We start from the raw sequence: 21662 nt of genomic DNA, 5'->3' as shown, positions 1-21662 counted from the left end.
GGGCTGCCAAAGTGAAGGGTGCCAAACTTAACCACCATGCCAGGGGGCCAGCCCTGAAAAATAATTTTTTATTAATCAAGCTCTTTTTGGTGGAATACAAATTAATATCTGTAGGAGATGGCTGGTTCACTCATTACATAGGCATCTTGCAATAATTAATGTTTGGAAGAAAGCAATGTATTTTGCATACTCTTATTCATCATAAAAATGTGTGTTTTGGAAAGAAATAAAAGAAGCATATAGAATTACAGAAATACAAGTTTATATAATCACACACACACACAAATGAGGCACAAAGCCCATACTGATATAATGAGGCTGTTGTAGCTGGAATTATCTGAGTAATTAATAAAATTCATTCACCTAGAAATGTGAGCATCAAATATGTGCAGGCACAAGGCTAGGCTCTGAGAACATAAGGACACACATAATTCCTAGCTTCAGGAAGTTTGTAAGCTAGAGAGAAAGCCTAAGGGCTACTACAGGGGCTATGAGAGATGACATCAGGCAGGGACCACAGGTGGCACAAAGATAGGAGATGTCCCCAGGCAAGGAGTCATCAGCAAGTTTTCAACTTCCGGGTTCGAAGATCTGAGCCTCTGCATCTTGGATAGCCCAGTCCCAAGCCTTGGCCTCCTGCCCATGGCAAGCTCCATCCTGGTCTCCCACCTTGAGCTAACATCACACTGCTGTACACACAGCCACGGCTGCTGCTGCTTACCTCTCACTCCCAGTTCTCAAGGGCACCCTTTACAAACCAGAATTCCAGCCCACCCCCCTCTGCCCCCCTCCACACACTTCACTTCCCACATCAAACAGATCATCTAGTCCTGCGGATTACATTTCTCAGAAACATCTCTGAAGATTCACCTCCTCTGCACCCCCATTGCCTCTGCTACAGAGCAGCTGCTCGCCTTGTCTTAATTTGTTTTATCACAACGGTCTCCTATCGGTTCCTCCAACTCCTGTTTGACCTGCTTTACAACATCTTTCCATTGGCAAAAGAGCTATCTTTCCAAAACAGGGTTATTCTCTTTCCCAGAACCTCTGATGCATCCCCATTGCCCACACACAGTGGTTCTCAGACTTGGATGTGCTCCAGACTCACGTAGGGAACTTTTTTTTAAAACAGATTCCTCTCGAACCAAAATTTCCAGAAGTGGAGCCTGGGAAATCTCTATTTTTAGCACGTTCTCCAGATGGCTCTTTACTGTCAGCCTGGTTCTAGTTGGGGGACCAGGGTTTTAGAACTGCAAGATAAAGTCCAAACTTAGCACACGAAGACACTCACACTGACTCTTCTCTTGTACACACCCCATACCACAGCCATAGTGGTAAGCCACTTTGGAAACTCCCACAGTTCTTTTAAGGCTGTGTGTCACTGCACATATTATTCTTTGCAGAATTGCCTTTCACATCCTTCTTCACCTTGGAAAGCACTCCCTAAGCTTTCTCTGAAGGCTTCCTTGTTCTCTCAGCTGAATGAGCTATGAGTCTTCCTCTGCTTCTAAAGTCCTGTGCAAATCCCTTCTCATGCTGTACGGTAGTTTTCACTTGACTGTTTCCCTTACTGCACTTTGACTTCTTCAAGGGGTGGGGCTGTGGATTACTCATCTTTTTAATCTTAGTGTCCAGCCTTGTTTCTGATTCATAACTGGCACATAACATAAATAAATGAACGAATAGACAAACGAATGAGCAGAATTCTAGTTACACAATGATAAAAATTGGCCGGGTATAGGCCATTCTCTTTATGAACTGAATAATCATAAACTTTCCAATAGAAGTATTAAGTAAAGCTAGCACAAGCTCATCATCGTTTGAGATGAAATGGAAACCAAAATAAACACATGCTACTGCAAAGATATAATGATTGCTTTCTCAGTGCAGGATTGAGGGAATCATTAAACATTTAGATTAATGTAACGTTTGGCAGATATCCAACGTTTTTGTTTTTCATTTGCTTTTGTGTTCATTTATGGGCTGACAATATAAACACACACATGCAATGCATCTTTTTTTTCTTGGCAAAGTCAATATTTTTCAGTGTATTTCTATTTTTTCCGCTTTTATGGTATTCTCTTCTTTAGTTTTGTTAATTTTTATTTTTTTTAATGAACATATCATGAACCCCCAACTACCAAGCAAGAAATTAATAGTTGTGTCAGTTTATAATTCAGTGTAAATATAAATGGGATTTTTAATGGATTTTGTGTTTGATTGCCTTACATTCATTACCTCTTCTTGAGTAATAAACACTTATTTTTCCCTTTGTGATCACTCCTTCTTCACTTTCTGTCCATGTGGTTCTTTTAGGGGGACTAATGGAAGGTGGCATGTGACCTAGGCTTGGCCAACTGGAGTCACAGCGAAGTGCTCAGGAAGGACACCTGATCCAAGCCAGCCAATGAGACTGAGACCACTGAGAAAGATGGACTCTCTGCACCGGGGTTGATAAACTGTTAGAACATAAGCCATTTTTGCCACTGTGTGAGTAAAGCTGCCTGAGAATGAAGCCTACACAGTGGCAAGCAAAGCCTAAAGAGGAGGAGAGGCAGATTCTGATATTTTTGAGCCTTTGCATGCAGCAATGCCTGAACCCAATTAGGAATTTACACTGGGGCTTAACCCTTGGAATTTACACCTATTTGAGCTCCACTCACTCTAAAGAAAAAATTCGTTTTTATTCTTAAGCTGGTTGGAGTTTGGTTTCTCTCATTTATTGCCGTCAAGTGTCTGGACCATAAGCCATTATGCCGGATTTTAAAGCAGCATTGAATTTGTTATATTACACAAGAATTGTGTGGATTTTCAATATAGACTTTATCTTCTATGAATCTCTGGAGATGTATTTAAGTAGAAGTACTCTACTAGTTTGTTGTGAGACCTTAAATAAGTCTCTTAACTCTCTGTATCCCAGTTTCCTCATTTGCTAAACTAGGGAGTTATACTAAGTCCGTTTCACAAAATTATTATTCTGTGGAGAAAACACTGACACTACCTTAGAGGAATTGACTGCTATTTAAGCACCATAATTCCCTAGGGCATAAATGCTGCGATGGTGCTTGGTGTGTGTCAGGGCTGGGGGTGGGGAGAGAAGGCAGGAGGAAAAAGTTTGATAAACTTCATTTTGGACAAACTCAAAACAGTCAAATAATTTATTATTTATCATATTATCATTGTTAGCTTCTTCTATAATTGGGAGACTTGTTCCAGAGAGGCGAGAATTGTCACAGGTTGTCAAATTTACCAAAGGGTAAAAATAGATGTGTCAGAAAAAAATGTATTCACAATCCAGTTTCTTTTCATCAAACTGTAACCGAATGCACAGTTTTAGATTGAGATGAGAAGCCTGAACATTTTTCAAATATGTGTTTTGAAGAGGATGGTAACGACTGAGAAAGAAGTAGAAAAAAGCAATGAATATTTAAAAATTGGAGCTGCTCTAAAACTAGAATCAATTTTAATAAAAAAAAACCATGATGTTAACCTAAATGCAATGTATGTATTGAACCACATTGTAATTTCAAAGAACTAAGAATGTACTTCTTTTTATCTTTTATTTAAAAAATAATCAAGGTACCATTTCCTGAAACATCTTTTTCTTCAACTGGCAGGTGCATATGTTTGTAAATGACTTCCGGGTCATCAACACCTAACAGAAATCACTGCAACCCACAAAAAGTTTGGGTTTTCCCTCTCAAATCTGCATTTTCTAGTTTTAGGTATTAATATTTAAATTAATGACCTGCTCCTGTGACAGACTGAACTCACTCAGATTGAATTATCCTAAAAGCTTTCTATGATTATGTTGTGGCATTTGCACAGGATTTCCAGTTTGGGTATCTTCTCAGTAATTTTCTTCCTACCTTATCAGATTTTTTTAAATAACAAAATTAATGTATATTCATTGTAACAAGACAGAAAATACAGAGTTCTAACACAAAAATTAATCTCCCCCTTGAATCTCATCCTTCTTATAGGTCTCCATTGTTTCACGTGCAATCTTCCATATACTCTCTCTGTTTACACCACATATAAATATACATACATACGAGCCCACTCTTCTTTCCTGTCTCCCTCTCTTACTCCTTTTTTGGTGTTTTCCCAAATATTAGATCACACTACAAATCAAATGTCACAAACTAGTGGCCCGCAGTCTAGATATAGTGGGGAAAATGTTTTGTTTGCAAAACACCGGGGAAATTTAACATGAAAAACTGGAAAATCTGGATTCACTTGCCTACATGGTAATGATATTATTGATGCAGTATGGGTTTTGCAATTTAACACGGTCCTCTTCATTCCCTATTATGTATACCTTTCTAATCCACCTTTTTGTATTACTGGTTTACCATCTATAAGCATTTGAGCTTACAGCCTTCTGATATTACTTAGGAACTTGCTTTTTGTATTTAACATTATATCATGGTATTATCAATTAGAGTTAGATTTATCTGTGTATAATTGAAATGTCAAATTACAGTGGCTTAAACACTAAGTGTTTTACTCTCATGTAAAATAAGTCAGGAAGTAGGTGGTCCAGGGCTTACATGGCACTTCAGGGTCATAAGTGATGTGAGATCCTTCTATTTTTCTGCTCCACCTTCCCTAGGATTTGGCTTCTAGTCTCAAGATCAGTTAATCATCCACAATGGCCGAGGAGCTCTAGTCACTTTATCTGTGTTTCAGGCAGTAAGAAAAGTGTAGGGCAAAAACCAAAATGGTGCTCCTCCTAACTGAGTCAGTCTTCTTTAAAGATATTTTCCAGAAGTTTCACTCAGCTACTTCCTTTTATATCTCATTGATGCTAACTTAATCACACAGCTGGTGTGGACTCAGCTGCAAATGAGACTGAGAAATGCAGTCTTGTGTCTAGGCACATAGGCACCTGAATAAAATCCAGGTACTGTTATTAAGGAGAAAGCATAAATATCAATCTCTGTTACAAATCCCTGCAGGTCAATAAAGATACATGGAAGAGATGGCAAGCGTCCCTCAAGATCCAGGCTCTCCTTCTTCTAAGTTAAAAGAAACTTGACATTTACCCGGTCACAAAGGAACTTGAAATGAAGGATAATTTCTAAATCTTCAAACTTTTAAATAACTCTTCATGATCATAATCTTCTCTCTCTCCAACATCACTATTTTTATTTTTTTAGGATTCACCAAAATGGGATTCCTAAGACTAATATATACAAATTTTAAGTTTTAACAGATATTGATGGTTAACTTTGTAGGAGGTTGTAGCAATTCACATTCTTAGGAACAGGGTTTAGTGCATGTCCATTTTCCTATACACTTATCAGCACTGGATATCTTTTCTCCTTTTAAATGTTGTGAATGATGGGTGAAAAATGGTATCTGTCATGTTTAATTTGTAGTTCCTTTACTAGCAGTGATGAAAAGCCTCTTTTCCTATGTTAATTGGCCATTTAAATTTCCTCTGTAGGGAGTTTGTGTTAATACCCATTGCCAATGTTTCTGTTGGATTATTTGCCTTTTTATCATCATTTTTAACTACTGGAGATATTAACCTTTGTGATAGGTGATGCAAATATTTTCTTCTAATCTATAATTTCTCTTTTTTTTTTTTTTTGAGGAAGATTAGCCCTGAGCTAACATTCACCACCAATCTCTCTTCTTTTTGCTGAGGAAGGTTGGCCCTGAACTCACATCTGTGCCCATCTTCCTCTACTTTATATGTGGGATCCCTGCCACAGCATAGCTTGATGAGCAGTGCATAGTTCTGCACCCAGGATCTGAACCTGTGAACCCCAGGCTGCCAAATGGAGCACGCCAATTCAACCGCTATGCCACTGGGCTGGCCCTAATCTATAATTTCTAAAAAAGTCTTTAGCCAATGGAAATTTAATTGTTTATGTAGTAAAATCTTTCCATTAATGGCTATGGGTTTCTACTCCTACTTAAGAAAGTCTCCCCCACCTTGAGATAATACAAATATTTTCCTAAATTTTCTTCTAAAATATTTATAGTCTTGTTTTTATTAGTTCACTTATTCATTCAACTAATATTTGTTAAGTACTTATTATGTGCCAGGCCCTCTTCAAATTCTAGTGGGGATGTTTTCTAGCTAGGAAAGACAGACAATAATCAAATAAACCAATATATAAATGAGGTATTTCACTAGATAATTAAAACATGGTGACATGGTAGAGTGAGGCAGGCTATTTCAGATTGGGTGGGTAGGAAAAGCTTCTCTGAGGAGGCAATATTTAAACTGATTCATGAATAACTAATAATTAGACGGGAAGTCCAGGGAGAAGATGAAGGTGGGAATGGCCTTGGTGTGTATGAAGAAGAGCAAGAAGGCTGATGTGGCTAATTTGTCGGGGAGGGGAAGAGACAAGCTGGAGAGGAAGGAAGGAACCAGGCAGGCTTAGCAGGCCATGACAAGTAGTCTGGATTTTATTCCACACTGAAGATTTGTAGTCCATCTGGAATTTGTTTTTATATGTAATATGATATGTATGTGTGAGAAGAAGTCTAACTTTTATTTTCTTTCAAATTGAGAGTTATATTTATATAAGTTTATACACAAATATAATATTTATATTTATGTGAATAAATAAAAATTATATTAAAATTTATATAAAACTTTAAATAAATATGTTTCTATTAATAGTTTATTCATTTTTTGCAGGCAGTGTGGGGGACAAGGGTGATAGCCCATAGAATTGCACCTCGTTTCAAACACTGTACAGATATTATCACTATATGAATATATTTTCCACTGAAATTAAATATATGAGTCTAATATTTTTTCCCTGGCATGTGGGCATTGAACAAAATCTTCTTAGAACTTCCTTTCTAGAACCATGGTCAGAAGCAGTTCATAAGTCATCTATGAAAACTAGTTATATTATTTCATAGTGACAACAAAGCTTTTGATCATGAAACATAGCCTTAGTTGATCAGCCATTTTATTCATTTGGCTTGGCTCTGAAAAAATGGCTTTTGGCCAATTCTAAAAATCAAATCTACCCAAAAAGTGCTGAGATTGGTCAACGAAGATATTTAAAGGAATGTGCCATGGGCTCTGAAGGCAAGTCTGAAGGAGACCTTCTAAAGATATTTTGCACAATAGCAGCATTAAAAGAGTAAGCACGCAGGCCCCAAGATAACTTCTGTGAAGAGGAAGACAAGTGTTTGGATATTTTAGTCTGTATAAGTAATAAGTAAAAGAGTCATTGCTTTATAACTAAACCATATTCCTCTTGATCTGTCTGTAAGATCATTCTGTAATTTATAATATGCTTTTAAAAAATTCAAGCTTCATAACAACCCTATAGGTTAGTTATTCCTGCCAATTTTATAGATGAAGAAACAGATTTAAAGAGCTCATACTCAAGTCTCTTGATTCCACATTCAGTTCACGGTTTACATACCAAGTTAGTTGTCTAAGATCATACAACTTGAGAAGGGAGAAGCCCGAGTTCACAGCCACCCCCTCGGATCACAAGGCTATGTGGACATTTTGACCATTTATCTATCTGCCTTAATCAGTGTCCTCCGTGGAACTGATTGGTCTGCTAATTTGCAAATAGTCATCCTGCAGCAAGCACCTAAGTTAATTTTTTAAAAAATAATAATGTTCTCCATTTTAAAATAATGGCGATTAAGTGACATGTGAATTTCTTGGACATTTTAAGATTCAGAGCATTTGCCAAAATGGTCTTAAAGCACAGGAATGATCCAGGAAATCTCATGGTAACTGGTAACTAGTATATCAGTCAAGATTAAACAATGTTTGTGGCATTACAGCTAAAGGGTCCTGAAAAGGGGTCAGAATTGGGTTTTGGTCTGCACTGTGTTCCGTGGTTATTCTAAGGTAGTGGGAATATCACAAACATTTTTTCTGGGCTTCTGTATCACTTAGGGTTCTTAAATTTGATGCAAGTAATAGAAACTGATAACTACTAACTTAAGCAAAAGGGGATTTATTGGAAGGATAGTGCAAGACTCCCAAATGCTTGAAAGTTTGGGGACCAGCTTGGAAATTGACAAGAACCAAGCACCTGGTTGACCTGAACTAAAAGGAGATCAGGGTGCTATTAGGGAGGATGGATATAGGGCAATCAAACAAAACACACTCATCCACCACTGCTTTCCTTTTCATATCAAACAAGACAATCTCTAAGAGGCTTTCCTAGCTCTGACATCCTCAGCTTCTCTGCATTTGGAGGAGGGTGAGCAGGAAGGGTGCATATGCAAACAGGGTGGTCAAAAAGGCTTTGGCCGGATGTGCATCTGAAGGCTCTGCACAGTTGAGGAAGGCTGAGCCACCGCAGCAGTACAGATGCTGACCAATTTGGCATGTAGCAAGCAGGAAGTGGAAAAGGTCTTAAGCAAGCAAAGTGTGTGGGTAGACATATTATGAGGAACAAGCACAAATGACACTTCTAACAAGTGTCAGAAGCTTCTAAACGCTTCTAACAGTCACAGCCTTTACAGACAAAGACAATCTTGACTATGCAAAAGAGACTATGGTTGAAGGTTTCTTCATGCCCATGAAAGTGAGATATAGTACCTAGTGCCGACATGAGCTTCATATTTGAATGCAACACACAAGTAAATGCTAAACAGCCTTTCAAATCAAAAGTTGAAAACTGGCAGCCCACAGGTCAGATACAACCTTCAAAGAATTAGTTACCAACAGATAAAAACACAGATTTCCAACTATACTCGAAAAAAGGGAGGCTCTGGCAACCCTGGGCCTGCATTCCCGCATAGCAACAGTTTCCTACTGTCATCTGCTGGGACGTGGGCTTGCCACATTGTCATACCTCCCTGATGGCCCTCTTCACTTGTAACGTCACCTGCCTGGACCCTGGGGGCATTCCAGTTTCTGACCCTGAGGTAACTTCCATGGCAACCCACCCAAGGCCAGTGTGTGGGCAGCCATCTTGAGGATGGACCAGTGTGGGCTTCCCTGAATGACCTGTTCAAGTTCCTAACCTCACCTGTCCTTGGGACCCCTTTGGTAGGATCCCTTCCTTCCTGCCTTACCACCTGAAAGGCTGGAAACAACCATTTACTTTACCCCAACCAAGCCACATCTCCCTTTTCTGTCAGAACCAATCTTCAGGCAAATGCCCTCCCAAATGACCTTAAATACCTGAGGGTGGAAAAGGCAGCAAAGAATGCCCATTCAGCATCTTCTAACATGTAGGGGAAAAAAAACTATGCATCTGAACGAAGAACCACTTCTGTTTGACTTCTTGGAAGACCATCCCTGAGGAAAGCCTTCCCCAAGGATTATTTATTTATTTCCTGTGAGTAGCTGTGGATGTGCTAGGCACTAATCGATGATGATGATTCCCTGAAGTGAGTCTCCTCCACAGATATCTGATGCCTTCTGGATGCTATTCCTCACATAGTTCTATCCCTAAACTACAGCACACAATGCGTGATAAAACCATTTGCTTCACTGTTTACTTTGTGGGATCCATTCCCTACAAAGCAGCCACAACATTTCCTTGCTTAAATCTCTTTGACGGCTTCCAAGCTGTTTTTCAGGCTAAACTTTAAGATGCTGAGAGAAGTGTGCAAATCCTTGCACTGTCTGATTCTTCCTTCTCTCTCCAGCTTCACTTCCCACTGCCTCTTCCCTGGCTTACTTCACTCTGACCACTTGGGTCTTCTTTCCATTTGTGGAACAGGCCAAGTTCTTCTTCACCTCAGGGTCTTGACGCTTGCTGTTCTCTCCTCCTGGAGGCCTGCCCTTCTTCCTCACCCTTTCCCCTATTTGCTATATCCTTTAGTCCTCCGCTGTTGAACGCCACTTTGTCACAGAAGGTTGCTCTATCTTCCGCCTCCCTCCCATTCTCCCACCCGTAATCCCCATTTCTCATAGCTCTCTGCTTTCCATTGCTCTTCACACAATTTGTATGTTTCTCCACTAAACTGTAAACTGTATGAGAGTAGAGACCTTATCTATTTTGTGCCTACTGAATATTCAGGGTCAGCTTAGTCTCTGCCATAATAGAGCAGGTGAGCAATACTTACCTGTCAAATGAATGGAAAACCCATAGTCCATCCCCCAGGTAGACCTAACACCACACTAGGTGATCTTCTGGAGTGAATTAGACATCCTTGGTTAGGAAAAATATTTTTATTTTCAGCCTCATATAAGCAAATCCATGAGGTTTATCAGAAGATAAGCCTGGTGGAGAGGAAAGCTATTAACCTTCTCGTTTCCCCGTGTCGGGTCCCAGATCACGACCTGGGAACTTGGTAGAAACGAAAATTACCAGGCTCCACTCCAGAGCACCTAATCAGAGAACTCTAGGGGTGTGGCTCAGCAATCTGTTTTTTTTTAAATTTTTTTTTTAAAGATTTTATTTTATTTTTTCTCCCCAAAGCCCCCCAGTACACAGTTGTATATTCTTCGCTGTGGGTCCCTGTAGTTGTGGCATGTCGGACGCTGCCTCAGCGAGGCCCGATGAGCAGCGCCATGTCCGCGCCCAGGATTCGAACCGAGGAAACACTGGGCCGCCTGCAGCGGAGCGCGCGAACCCAACCACTCGGCCACGGGGCCAGCCCCTCAGCAATCTCTGTTTTAACAAGCCTTCCACAAATTCTGATGTACGCTTAAGTCTGAAAACCATTCCTCTAGGCTTTCCAGTTTTTAACCTTTTTCTTTTTTTAATTAAATTCTTTGGTCCTTAATCCTTGGTATGATCCTGCTAGCAGAATAGTAGAATCTTCAACTACTTCGGAGGGAATTCTTTGTCATCATCCAAAAGCCTTGAATAAAGGCCTGTTTGTGTAGAGTATACTACGTAGAATATAGTCCCCGGTTTGCCTTCCTTGTGGGCACAGCCCTGCCTTTTGGGGGGCCTACAATCTAAACAACGTTTTAACAACGCACAAGTATAACTGAATAAAACCACGGCACAAAGGAGGAAGAGCCACGGTGCAAGCCTTTGTCCATCCGTCCCCGACTGCTCACCCTCGGCCTGATAATCGCTCTTTTCCACACAGAAAAGCAGCAACGCAGGTTATAAGAATGATTGTGTGCCGCTGACAACCTTTTCACTTAGGCCGTTTTCCCTGGGGCACTGGAGAAGATATTTGTGGCTGCGGGACGCGGTTCCAACCCTTTCTCAACCTAGCATCCAAGTAATTGAAACTAAAAGCCCTTTCCACCTTCCAAAGGAGAATGGGAGGCCGGGGCTGACTTCCCCGCCCCTACCTCTGGGAAGACCCGAAGTGGAGTCCTGGCGCGTCGGGAGGGGAGCGGCGCCGCCAGCCGCTCCTCGCTGCGCATGCTCTCGCGCCCCTCCCGCTCGGAGGCGGAAGCGGGAGCGCTGGCGGCCCGGGCCTGGCCGGGGCGTCGGCACCGGCGGCCATCTTGGCTTCCTTGGGAAAGGCGGCGTGAGGGGAAGAAGTTGTAGGGTGGGGGCAGGAGTGAGGAGGAGGGGAGAACTGAGGGGAGGAGGCCGCGGCGGGGCAGGGCGGGGACTGCCTGCCCGCCTGGGTTGCGGAAGTGGTAGCGGCTGACCGAGCCTGCTGCTTTCTCTCTGCTGCTTCGGCGTCCCGGCTCCCCCCCGGACGGAGAGGGCGGCCCGGCCGTGGATGGTCAGATAGCGCCTGCCTCCCGCCGCCAATCCCTGGCCCCAAGCAGCACGGAGCAGACGGCGGCAGCGGCAGCAGCAGGCGAGGAGGAAGATGGCGGGACGGCTGCCGGCCTGTGTGGTGGACTGTGGCACGGGGTAAGGGGGCGCCGGGCGGGGGTGGGGAAACTGAGGCGGAGGTGGGAAAATGGTGGGGAAGGGAAGAGGCCGGGAGATGAATGGTGCGGCTCGGTGCCGCCGCCGCCGCTGCCGGTGTCATTCCTCGTCTGGCCGGGTTGCGAGGGGTGGGGCCCGGACCCAGGGCCTCCCTTGTCCTCTTGCTTCTCCTGTGGGGCCGGGGAGGGGGGCGCGGGGCTGAGAACCCCCTGGGAGCGCCTTCTCCCCGGGCCCTCCGGGCCCTTACCCCCGCGGTGGGCTGCGCCTCCCCAGGAGATGCGGGGACGGTCGCCTGCCGGGGGCCGGCGGGCACGCTGGGGTGGTCACGGCGGCCGGGGCACCCGGCTCTCCTTTTCCTCCGCGCCCCTTCCTGCCCCTGGGTTTGGGGACTGGGGGCATCGCGCGCTCAGGGACGGGCCTGGCAGAGGAACGAGAAAAGAGAAGCGCTCTCTCCTTGTAGGCTTTGCAAGATTGCTGTGACAACACTCTGCCCAGGGTGTGGGTGGGGAAAGGGGAGACTCGGACTCCGAAAATGGGAACCTAGGTCGGGGCTTGCGACTGACCACCCACCTCCTCTTCCTTTCTGACTCCCGGTGTTTTCCAGCTCCCACTGCGTTTTTACCGGTGAAACAAGTCACATTTTAGTTTGAGAGAGAAAGATGTCATGTGTTAGTTCTCCTGCCTCAAAAAAGTCCCCCAGTGAGCAAGCGCGCTGCAACTTCCTTAGTTTTGTCAAAGCCGCTTCCTGCTTTCAGTCTTTTATACCCTTATAAGGTAGTTTTTCGTTTCCAACCTGAACACTTCTTATTAGAACTTTCAAAATTAAGCAGATTTCAAATAGACTGAGTTACTGGGGCTGGGTATCAATTTAAGTGAACTTAAAAATGCTTATTTGTGTTCCACAGGGAGGGAGGGAGGGAGGGAAGCAGCCAGGATAATAAACGAATGTAAGTTGTACACGTTCATTCTCTGACGGTATCTTACCGCGAGAAGGAAGGTATAGAGTTAGAAGGGGATGTGCTTGCTTTTCAAGTTGTTGTTTATCATAGATCTGTAGGGTAAAAAGTAGAATGGCGTTAAAGTGCTTGTTCCTTTTGTATTAATAGGCATTTTAGGGAGTTACACTTTGTACTTAAGTAGAAAATACTATGGATATTTTAATGTAGAATGGCTGCTTTATGTTACAACATTGGAAGTGTTTTGTGTGTCTGTGTCGTGTGCTGATACATTATTACATCTCTAATTACATACAAAATACTCCAATTTTGGGGGGCAGGGGATGATTGTGACAGCTGGATTGCCAGCCATTTTTTCCCCTCTTTTAAAGTTATTCAGCAAACTGTTGTTACTTAAAGGATGGTATGCTCTTCACTCTATTTGCTCTCTGTGAAATTTCCCTAATCTTCATTCTCATAACTTTATCCTAGTGTGGCAGTTTCTAAAATCCCAGCCATGTTTAGGGAAGCAACCGATTTATTAATATTTTACCTTGGAAAACACCAGCCTACTTTAGCATTGGAACTTTGATTTTTTTTGTTTTTTTTGATGGACAGCTCATTAAAGTTATTTTTTTCTTGAACCAGTCTCATTTCTCTGAACTGGTATTTTTTTTCCCCTCTTCCTTCTTAGTTTAACTGATGAGTAGTTTTATGTTTAGAGTGAGTTTTTAAGTTAGATTTGGCTTGAGAAGGAATTTTCAAGTGTGTTTTGTTAAAGTGAAAAATACTGCTGCATAATTAATATTTATGCTTTAGAAATTACTGGGTTTCAATAAAATTAGTGTAGATAATTCTTGCTCTAATAAATAGCATAGTAACATCTTAAGCAGGACGTTACTTTTTCTCTTTTCATTTTTCCCCTTTTGAAATACAGTTTTGATTATTTTTGAGTTAGTATACTAGACATTTCATTGAGGTTAACTGTCCTTAAGTGACCTCTTCGATAGGGCAACCTTGAATTTAAAACACATGCTGAGTGATCAGGAGGTGTGGGGAGAGGGTTCTGTCTATACTTAGGATATTGTTGTTTTGATATTTCAGTTACTACATTTTACATTATTACAGTAGTTTTATTTCACAGAGAGGTTGTTAACTGGACACTCATTCTGATTTGCATGGAACTGATTAGGATTCCCCATTGCCTCCCTCACTTTCTTTTACCATCTGTCACAATCTGAAATTCCACCTGTAGAGATCCATTTTTTGGTCTTCAAAAGGCTTTTTGGTCTTTCTTGTTGCCTATTAATGCCACTCCTGAAAAGTTACACCTTCAGCTTTGCTAGCACATAGAGGATAGCTCATTGAAATTGGGCCTTTGACAAGCATCTCTAAGTAAGGCGTTAATAGGGAGTTTTATGTTCCAGAATACTGTGGTCCCCATATGCAAACTGCACCTATAATTTGTGTGTTCCTTTGTGCTTTAGAGAATGCATTGTCTCTTCAGTCTAATTACAATTACCCACTTAATGTAAGTGAAAAATTATCACCTGAATCAGGTTGCTTATTGCATTTCATTATTTAAGTTAGGGAGAGGTGACTGAAAAAAGTGGCCATCTGTGAAACTTGTTAGTCTTAGATAAGAAAAGCTGTAAGTGTTAGGAAACATGAAGCTTAACGTAAAATTAGAGATCCTCCCGCAAAGATCCTTTATCTCAACAGGAGATAAAGAATCACCTAAGCTCAGATCATAAAAAAGTAACTCCTTTTGAAAAGAATTTAGAAAGAAATACTTTTTTCATATTGATACCATATCTACACGCTTTTTTGGTCTGTATTGGAATAGTACTGTAGAATAAAATTTGACACAGAGATTCTCATTGATGGAGCTGGTTGCTTAAGAACTAAATTATCAACTCAAACCTGCTACCAGCGGTGAGGAAAACAATTTTTTAAAGAAGCATTTTTTAAAACATTCTGACACTTGCAAAGTTAAGATTATCCTGTTATTTTCTGCATGTTTTCACTCAGATTTCTTCAACATTCAAACCAGATAAAGGAACTCCTCATTTTTACTTTTATTATGTTGTAGCTTGGTTACAGAGCTTTGCATTGTGAAATTTCCTTTTTCTTTACGTCTTTTTCCCCCCTCATAAATACTGCATTGGTAAGTTATTTCCACTGATATGTTAGCAGAGATTAATAGCTTTATTGTAGAATTCTTGGATATCTTCAGATCTAGAATAAATTAAGGAATTTCTCTAATTGACTTAAACTTATTAGCAGTCTTAAAATGTAAACATAAATATTTTGTTGGAGTCAGTGGATGAGGAGCTTATTTTCTTCATCCAGTGGCCACATTCTAGCAATTAGTACAGATAGGATGATCTTGTTTGAGAGCAGTGGGGAAGAGCTGAGTGGGTGGTGGAAAACGTAAGTGGGAAGTTCATGTTTCTTACAGGAATTCTATATATAATATTTAATAATGCTATTTTTTTGGCCATCTCCAAGGGCAGAAACATTCACAGTATGTTGTTGTTACCAAAACCATTTATTAAAATTCTCATTCCTTCATGGGTCACATTTTGCCTACTGTTTGAAGTAAGTGTAACACACATGGTCCTGTCGAGAAGTCAGATTCTTAGACTTACCTAAAATCTCTCTCTCCTTTCCTTCCTGCCAATCTCTTTTCCTGCCTGCCAATTTTGTGTTGAAATGTTGACTTTGGATTGCCTATATATTTTATCTAATAAACTTTCCAGCCTTATTGTAAAACACAGTTCAGAAATTTTATTTTTAAGCACCGAAGGGAAAGATCCATTAGTGGAGGACCTGTTGGCCAGGGTTTTTACCACCTTATCTTGTTTGATCTGGTGACAGCTATTTTTACCTCATTTTACAAGTGAGAAAACAGGATTAGAGAATTTAAATTACTTTTTTAATGTCATGTAGTTAGCAGATGATGAGAATTGCTATTTGGACTTAAGTTTTTCTAAATACAAAAACACTATGTTTTTTCTGTTGCATCATGCGGAGTCCTGAACCCCTTTTCAGAACTATGGATGTTGCTTTATTTTTATTAATAAGGTTAATGCTGTTTATTCTTGTTTAAAGTAATCTTATTGAAAAATTCTAGGCTTATGCATTTAATTTAATTATTTAGAGACACTTTTCTGTGCAGATCTTTCTGATTTGATTTAAATTTTTTTTCTAGATATGTGAATTCCTAGTCTTATTTCCTTGTCACTATGCTTAAATTTAATCTCTAGAAAACATTTACTCTCTAGAGTTTGTTTATTAGGAAATACTAACAGCTAACGTTTCTCAAGAATTATGTGTCAGGCTCTATGCTAAATGGTTTATAATATCTCATTTACTTTTCATATCAACCCGAGAAGTATTATGTCCATTTTGAGACAGGAAAATTTAGGTTTAGAGAAGTTAAACTACCTGCCTAAGGTATTGTAGCAAGTAAGTGTGGTCGAGCCACTACACTATATAATAAGTAGTCTCCCTACATAAAGAATGAGCATTTAACTTTTTTTTTTTTTTTTTTTGGTGAAGAAGAATGGCCATGAGCTAACCTCTCTGCCAGTCTTCCTCTTTTTTTTTGCTTGAAGAAGATTGTCCTTGAGCTAACATTTCTGCAAGTCTTCCTCTGTTTTGTGTGTAGGACGTTTCCACAGCATGGCTTGATGAGTGGTGTATATGTCCGTGCCTGGGATCCAAATCTGTGAACACCAGGCCACCGAAGCAGAGTGTGCAAACTTAACCACTATGCCACCAGGCCAGCCTCAGCCTTTTACAATTTTGAATCATTTAGATATTTTTGAGAGAATTCATATATGATGTTATAAAGGCAGAAAGAGGTGTTAGTAACTTAAGGATTAGTTGCACAGGTAAAATAAGCAGTAGTGTCAAATCAAGGCTTACCGTATACTTAGCAGCAGGCCAGGTGCACTTGGAGTTATAATGAAAATGTATAATACAATCTGCTCTCAAGAATCTTAGTGAGATGAGCTAAAAATCATTAAAAAAAATTAAGAGAGTGTGGGCCAGCCCAGTGGCTCACCAGTTAACTGCACATGTTCTGCTTTGGCGGCCTGGGGTTTGCCGGTTCGGATCCCGGGTGAGGACATGGCACCGCTTGGCAAGCCATGCTGTGGCAGGTGTCCCACATATAAAGTAGAGGAAGAGGGGCATGGGTGTTAACTCAGGGCCAGCCTTCCTCAGCAAAAAGAGGAGGATTGGTGGCAGTTAGCTCAGGGCTAATCTTCCTGAAAAAAAAAAAAAAATTAAGATGATAGAAGACTGCATTTAATCAAATGTTAAGATATGTGCTTTTCCTCCAGTCATAGCAGTTCTGTAGGTTGTAAGGAAAGAAAGATGATTGTGGTCAGGAAGAGCTGAGGAAGTTTTAGTGAAGGTAGGCTATGAGGTCTCCTTTTAAGGATTTGGGTAGAGCAGGGGAAGGAAAAGCATATCCAGCAGAAAGGGGGTAGCTGAGTCTTGTGTTTAGCCCTCTTAGTATGTGTTGCACCACTCTCTACCTTATGAATGGAGGACTAGCTAATAACATAATGCAGATCCAGGTTATGTAATGTGAAAAGGAACTGACATTTATTGAGCACTTACTGTGTACCAGGTGTTCATTATATGTCACCAAAGCTTTGATCCACAATAATTTTACTTGATAGAGAATAAAAATCCTCTAGTAGAGGAGTGAAGTGTTGAAAATAGGACTTTTAGAATACTTGCAGACAGTACTTGGTGTAGGATCAAATGTAGAAGAGGTGTTTGGGATGAAGTAATGGGACCTGGAGTGTAGTAAAAACCCAGATCTTTGTTGAATGAATGAATGAATTAACAAACAGGAATTAGGGGTGTGGTTTAAAAAAACTACATCAGAAACACTCTGTACCCAGTGACTCAGAATCTCAAGGGTTGGGCCTGGGAATAGTCATTTAAATGGGCTTCCTAGACGATTAAGCAGCCCTCTCGGCACCCTTTGCGGAAATTCTGAAATACAGTATTGGCAGTGGGAATGGAGCAGAAGACATAAATTTGGGAATGGTTGCTTCTTTTGTTTTGTTTGTACCTTTCTTCTGGCAATTACATTGTTTTTATTGTTTATTTATGGTCAGCAAAAGCTTTATAGTCAGAGATGTTTTTGATTTCAAGCTGTACCATTTATTAGCTGTATGACCGCGTACATTTCAAACTCTGCCTGTCTTATTTTTCCCATCTGCCATTTGGAGATCATAGTAACTACCTTATGAGTGTTTTGTTTCAGATGATGCGTGAAAATGGTTCAGCACAGTACTTGGCACATAGTAAGAGCTCAGTACATTGTAATTATTATAATTGTCAGTTAGCTCCATTTTTTATTGAATTGAAGTTCTTAGGGGAAGGAACACAGTGTCTTAGGCTTATTTTCTTATCTCCTGCAGTGCTTTGCCTACCACAGTTCTTTGCACAAAGTGTTTTTTGCTGATTTAAGAGTTGGAGGTATAGTTAGGACTTGGCAATTGATTCTAGTGGATTGTAAATAGGCATCAATGAAGATTTCAAGATTGTGAGTTTGAGTGGGATGGTAAGGGAGTTGGTTTTAAGAAGCTGAGTAGAATTGAAGTTTGTTATTGAATATGGAATGATGATCTGTAATTGGAAATGTTCTAGAGGAAGTTAAAAATACAGGAAGTGTAGGAATGAAAGTGGAAATTTGGCAATCATCATTATAATTTACAAATTGAAGCTAATAAAATGACAATTTAAAGAGAAAACAAAAAGATTGAATATTAATGTTCCTTGTTTAAAAAAGTCTTGGATATGTGATCTGGATTCTTGAGCATCACGTGGCTTGAAGTGGTGAGTGGTCAGCTATGCTGACAGCCAATCTCCTGTCTCATCCCACTTCTTTAAGAGAAAATCTGTAGGAGAGGTAGGGCTAAATTTCCCTCCACAGTATTCCTTCTGGTCCAGCATGCTCCTCCTCCCCTCCAACATGTGGAAACAACTAACTGCTTGGACTAGGGGCAGAAGTGTAGAATGGTTAAAATGTAGCTTCAAGCAGTATGTTTTCTGAAGCAAAATTCCCCTATAATAAAGGCATTTGAATGCTTACCTGTAATTCTATTGCAACTTGTAGCCTCTTTTATGACACTACTGATCTGTAGTAGCCACTGGCATAAAGAGGCAAGAGCAAAGCAGTTAAGTAATAATAACACTACATTAACATGCTTTATAGCTTACCGAGCACTTATAAATTAATGAATTATTAAGTAACGGTGCAAGATAAGGTGATGTTATTGGATTAATGTTTTAAATTTGGTTTGTCAAAATAGGATAATGATTACTTTGTGTGCTAGTTGTTTTATATCTTTATGTGAGCCTTTATGTTATAAAATATATAAAAGATATGTACATAACTTATTTAAACCAGAGCAAAAGGGTAAATAACGTCCTCCTTTTTCCAAAGGACCATTTCGTGGAATTTTAGTAATTTTCTTTCAAAATTTTTTTCAAAACCGTTCCAGACTATTGATTTAAACTCAAGTCATTCTTACATACTCCTTGCAAACAGGAAAGGAACAGTCTTGAATTTGTGTGTCATATGTATTCTTTTTCCCTTCTACTCCTCTGTCCTTTCTACCGATAAAACCCACCTCAAAAGAATATCTTCTTTATCTCTTCTGATACTGAACATTCCATCTTTAAACATTCTCTCCTTTAAGGCTTCTTGCCCTTTGTGGAAATGCAGTGTTTTTGAGAAGGGTATCTTTAAGACTTTTTCAGTTACAATATTTAGTATGAATGAAGGGTTGGTACAAAGAGGATAAAAGTCTTAAAAAGGCAAATTATGGTGCAAAACACCTTACAGTTTAGTGTTGGTTTTGAAAATATGTAAAAATATAAACTATTTTTAGTATTAACCTGACAAAACACATTTGCTTACTTAAAGTTTTAGAGCTTAATATAATTAGATACAGTGCGCTTTTCCTCTGCTATAAGCATTTAAAAAATTTGGTTACTTCAAGGCTACAAAAATAGCATGTAATGTGTACTTGTGAAACTTAAGTTAGTAAATTAAGGGAGATGGCTAATGACTCACAGAATTATGGAGCTGAAAAAGACTTTAAGAAATAATTTGATCTGCTGTTTACTCACAAATAAAACAGAAGTCCAGAGTTGAGAAATGTCTTTCAGGAGTATTCCTAGTTATTAATTGATAGCATTCTTGAATTCTCTTAAGTTTTCTTAGGAGTTCACATTTATGAGTTATAGTAGTTGAAATAACATAATGTATGTTATTTATGTTAAAGTAGTGTTGGTTGAGGCCTGGTGCAACACATGCATCAGAATTCTTTAGTGTTTCTCTTGTAATACAAATGCATGCTATATGGCACAAATGAAAAACTGTAATTTTATGTTCTCCAACATGACATTTTAAACCAAGTTCAGAAACTATTTGCATAAAATGCTCTTTTTGAAGAAATATACTTTTTTTATTGTTTCAGAGATTTAAATCTTAGATATATTTTAGTTACTGAATTTCAGTCAAAGACTTATTACATGGGATGTGTACAACCCATTTCAAGGCACTCTAAAAGAGTTTTGTTTTTGAGATAATTATTTATAACCTTTTCAGAAACCCTGTCAAGTGGTTACTGTTGTATAATTACCATTTTAAAGATGAGGAAACTGAGGTATAGAGAGCTTAAGTAACTTGCTTACAGTGGATACAGTTAAGTTAGTAGATGTAGAATTTGAGCCCTGAGACACTCTTAATTCCAGAGCCCACTGTATAAAGCCCCCAGTTGGGTTATATTCAACAAGGGTGGTTAAACTGTCAACCCAGTTTTTGTAGTATTCAAATTTACATATACATATTTAAAAAATCTATTTTTAGAACCACTAATTTTTAGTACAATTATGAAATACATAGGGAGGTCTTAGTGATCAGTTCATTGAGCTGATTAACCTGAAACATATGCAAGTTAAATGAGAGGATTATTTATTATCCATTTGCATATTGCAAGGACATATATTGTATCTAACGTGGTAAAGCTGATAGTTGCTGGTTAATTCAGGACAACTCAATTAAGGAAATGATGTTTAATTACATATAACTTGAAAATGAAGGTATACGTATTTCTGAAGCTGCAACTTCAGAATTAATAATTGATGCATTAAAAAAGTAATTTCTCATTAATGACTGCATAAAACACAGAAATGAAACTCTTGAACTTTTTTTAATTTTTAATTTTTTAATTTTAATTTTTAATTTTTTTCGTTTTTTTCCCCAAAGCTCCCCGGTGCATAGTTGTGTATTTTTAGTTGTGGGTCCTTCTAGTTGTGTAAACTCTTGAATTTAAGAATAAGAAGAACTTAGGAATATAGGACTATAAAAAAGAAATTTTTACGTTAGGTTCAGAGGAGTTAATATTTGGTATTTGACTCTGAACATAACAAATAGATTAAGGGAAGCATATGGGTCACCAGAAAGTAGTTTTTTTTTTTTTTTTCTAACGTAGAATTAAAGAGATTATCTCTGGAGTATATGATGAATTTGGATGAATTTTATCTAAAAAAGCACACAGAGTGTTAGTAAAAGCTTGCATGTTTTCTGTTTGAAAGTGTTTATTTTAAAATTTTGCTTCGTAATAATCTACAAAGGTCGAGGTAACAGAGCAAAGGAAAAAGACTTTTTTCGGCTTTTTTTCTGTCTTTTCTTAGTTAATTTGTGATTTGTATAAAAGACTAGTTGAGAATTTTATTGCTTCCAAAATGCCTTTCAAAGGGACCTCCCTTGCTTGTTTCAAGTTGTCTTGCTGTTAGGAAAGTTATTTAAAAAACAAAGCAAAACTTGACTTTTTAAAAAAATGTGCAGTAGGATTTAAAAGTGCTATGAAGACTGTGAGAAGTAGCAATGAGAGACATGTAACTTGTGGCTATATCAGTGAGAAATCTT

General features: G+C 39.4%; 1 protein-coding gene across 1 annotated transcript in view; it reads left to right on the top strand.

Moving 5' to 3' along the window:
• Positions 1–11314: 11314 nt before the first annotated feature.
• ACTR3 (actin related protein 3) overlaps positions 11315–21662 on the top strand; it is a 55931-nt gene continuing 45583 nt past the window's right edge. Inside the window, exon 1 of the mRNA XM_023622805.2 lies at positions 11315–11738. Coding sequence (XP_023478573.1) covers positions 11695–11738 — 44 coding nt within the window. The 5' untranslated portion in view covers positions 11315–11694. The remainder of the gene's footprint in view (positions 11739–21662) is intronic.

Source organism: Equus caballus, chromosome 18 (genome assembly GCF_041296265.1).
Source record: "Equus caballus isolate H_3958 breed thoroughbred chromosome 18, TB-T2T, whole genome shotgun sequence".
Lineage (NCBI taxonomy): Eukaryota > Metazoa > Chordata > Mammalia > Perissodactyla > Equidae > Equus > Equus caballus.
This window is presented reverse-complemented; position numbering and strand designations above follow the sequence as displayed.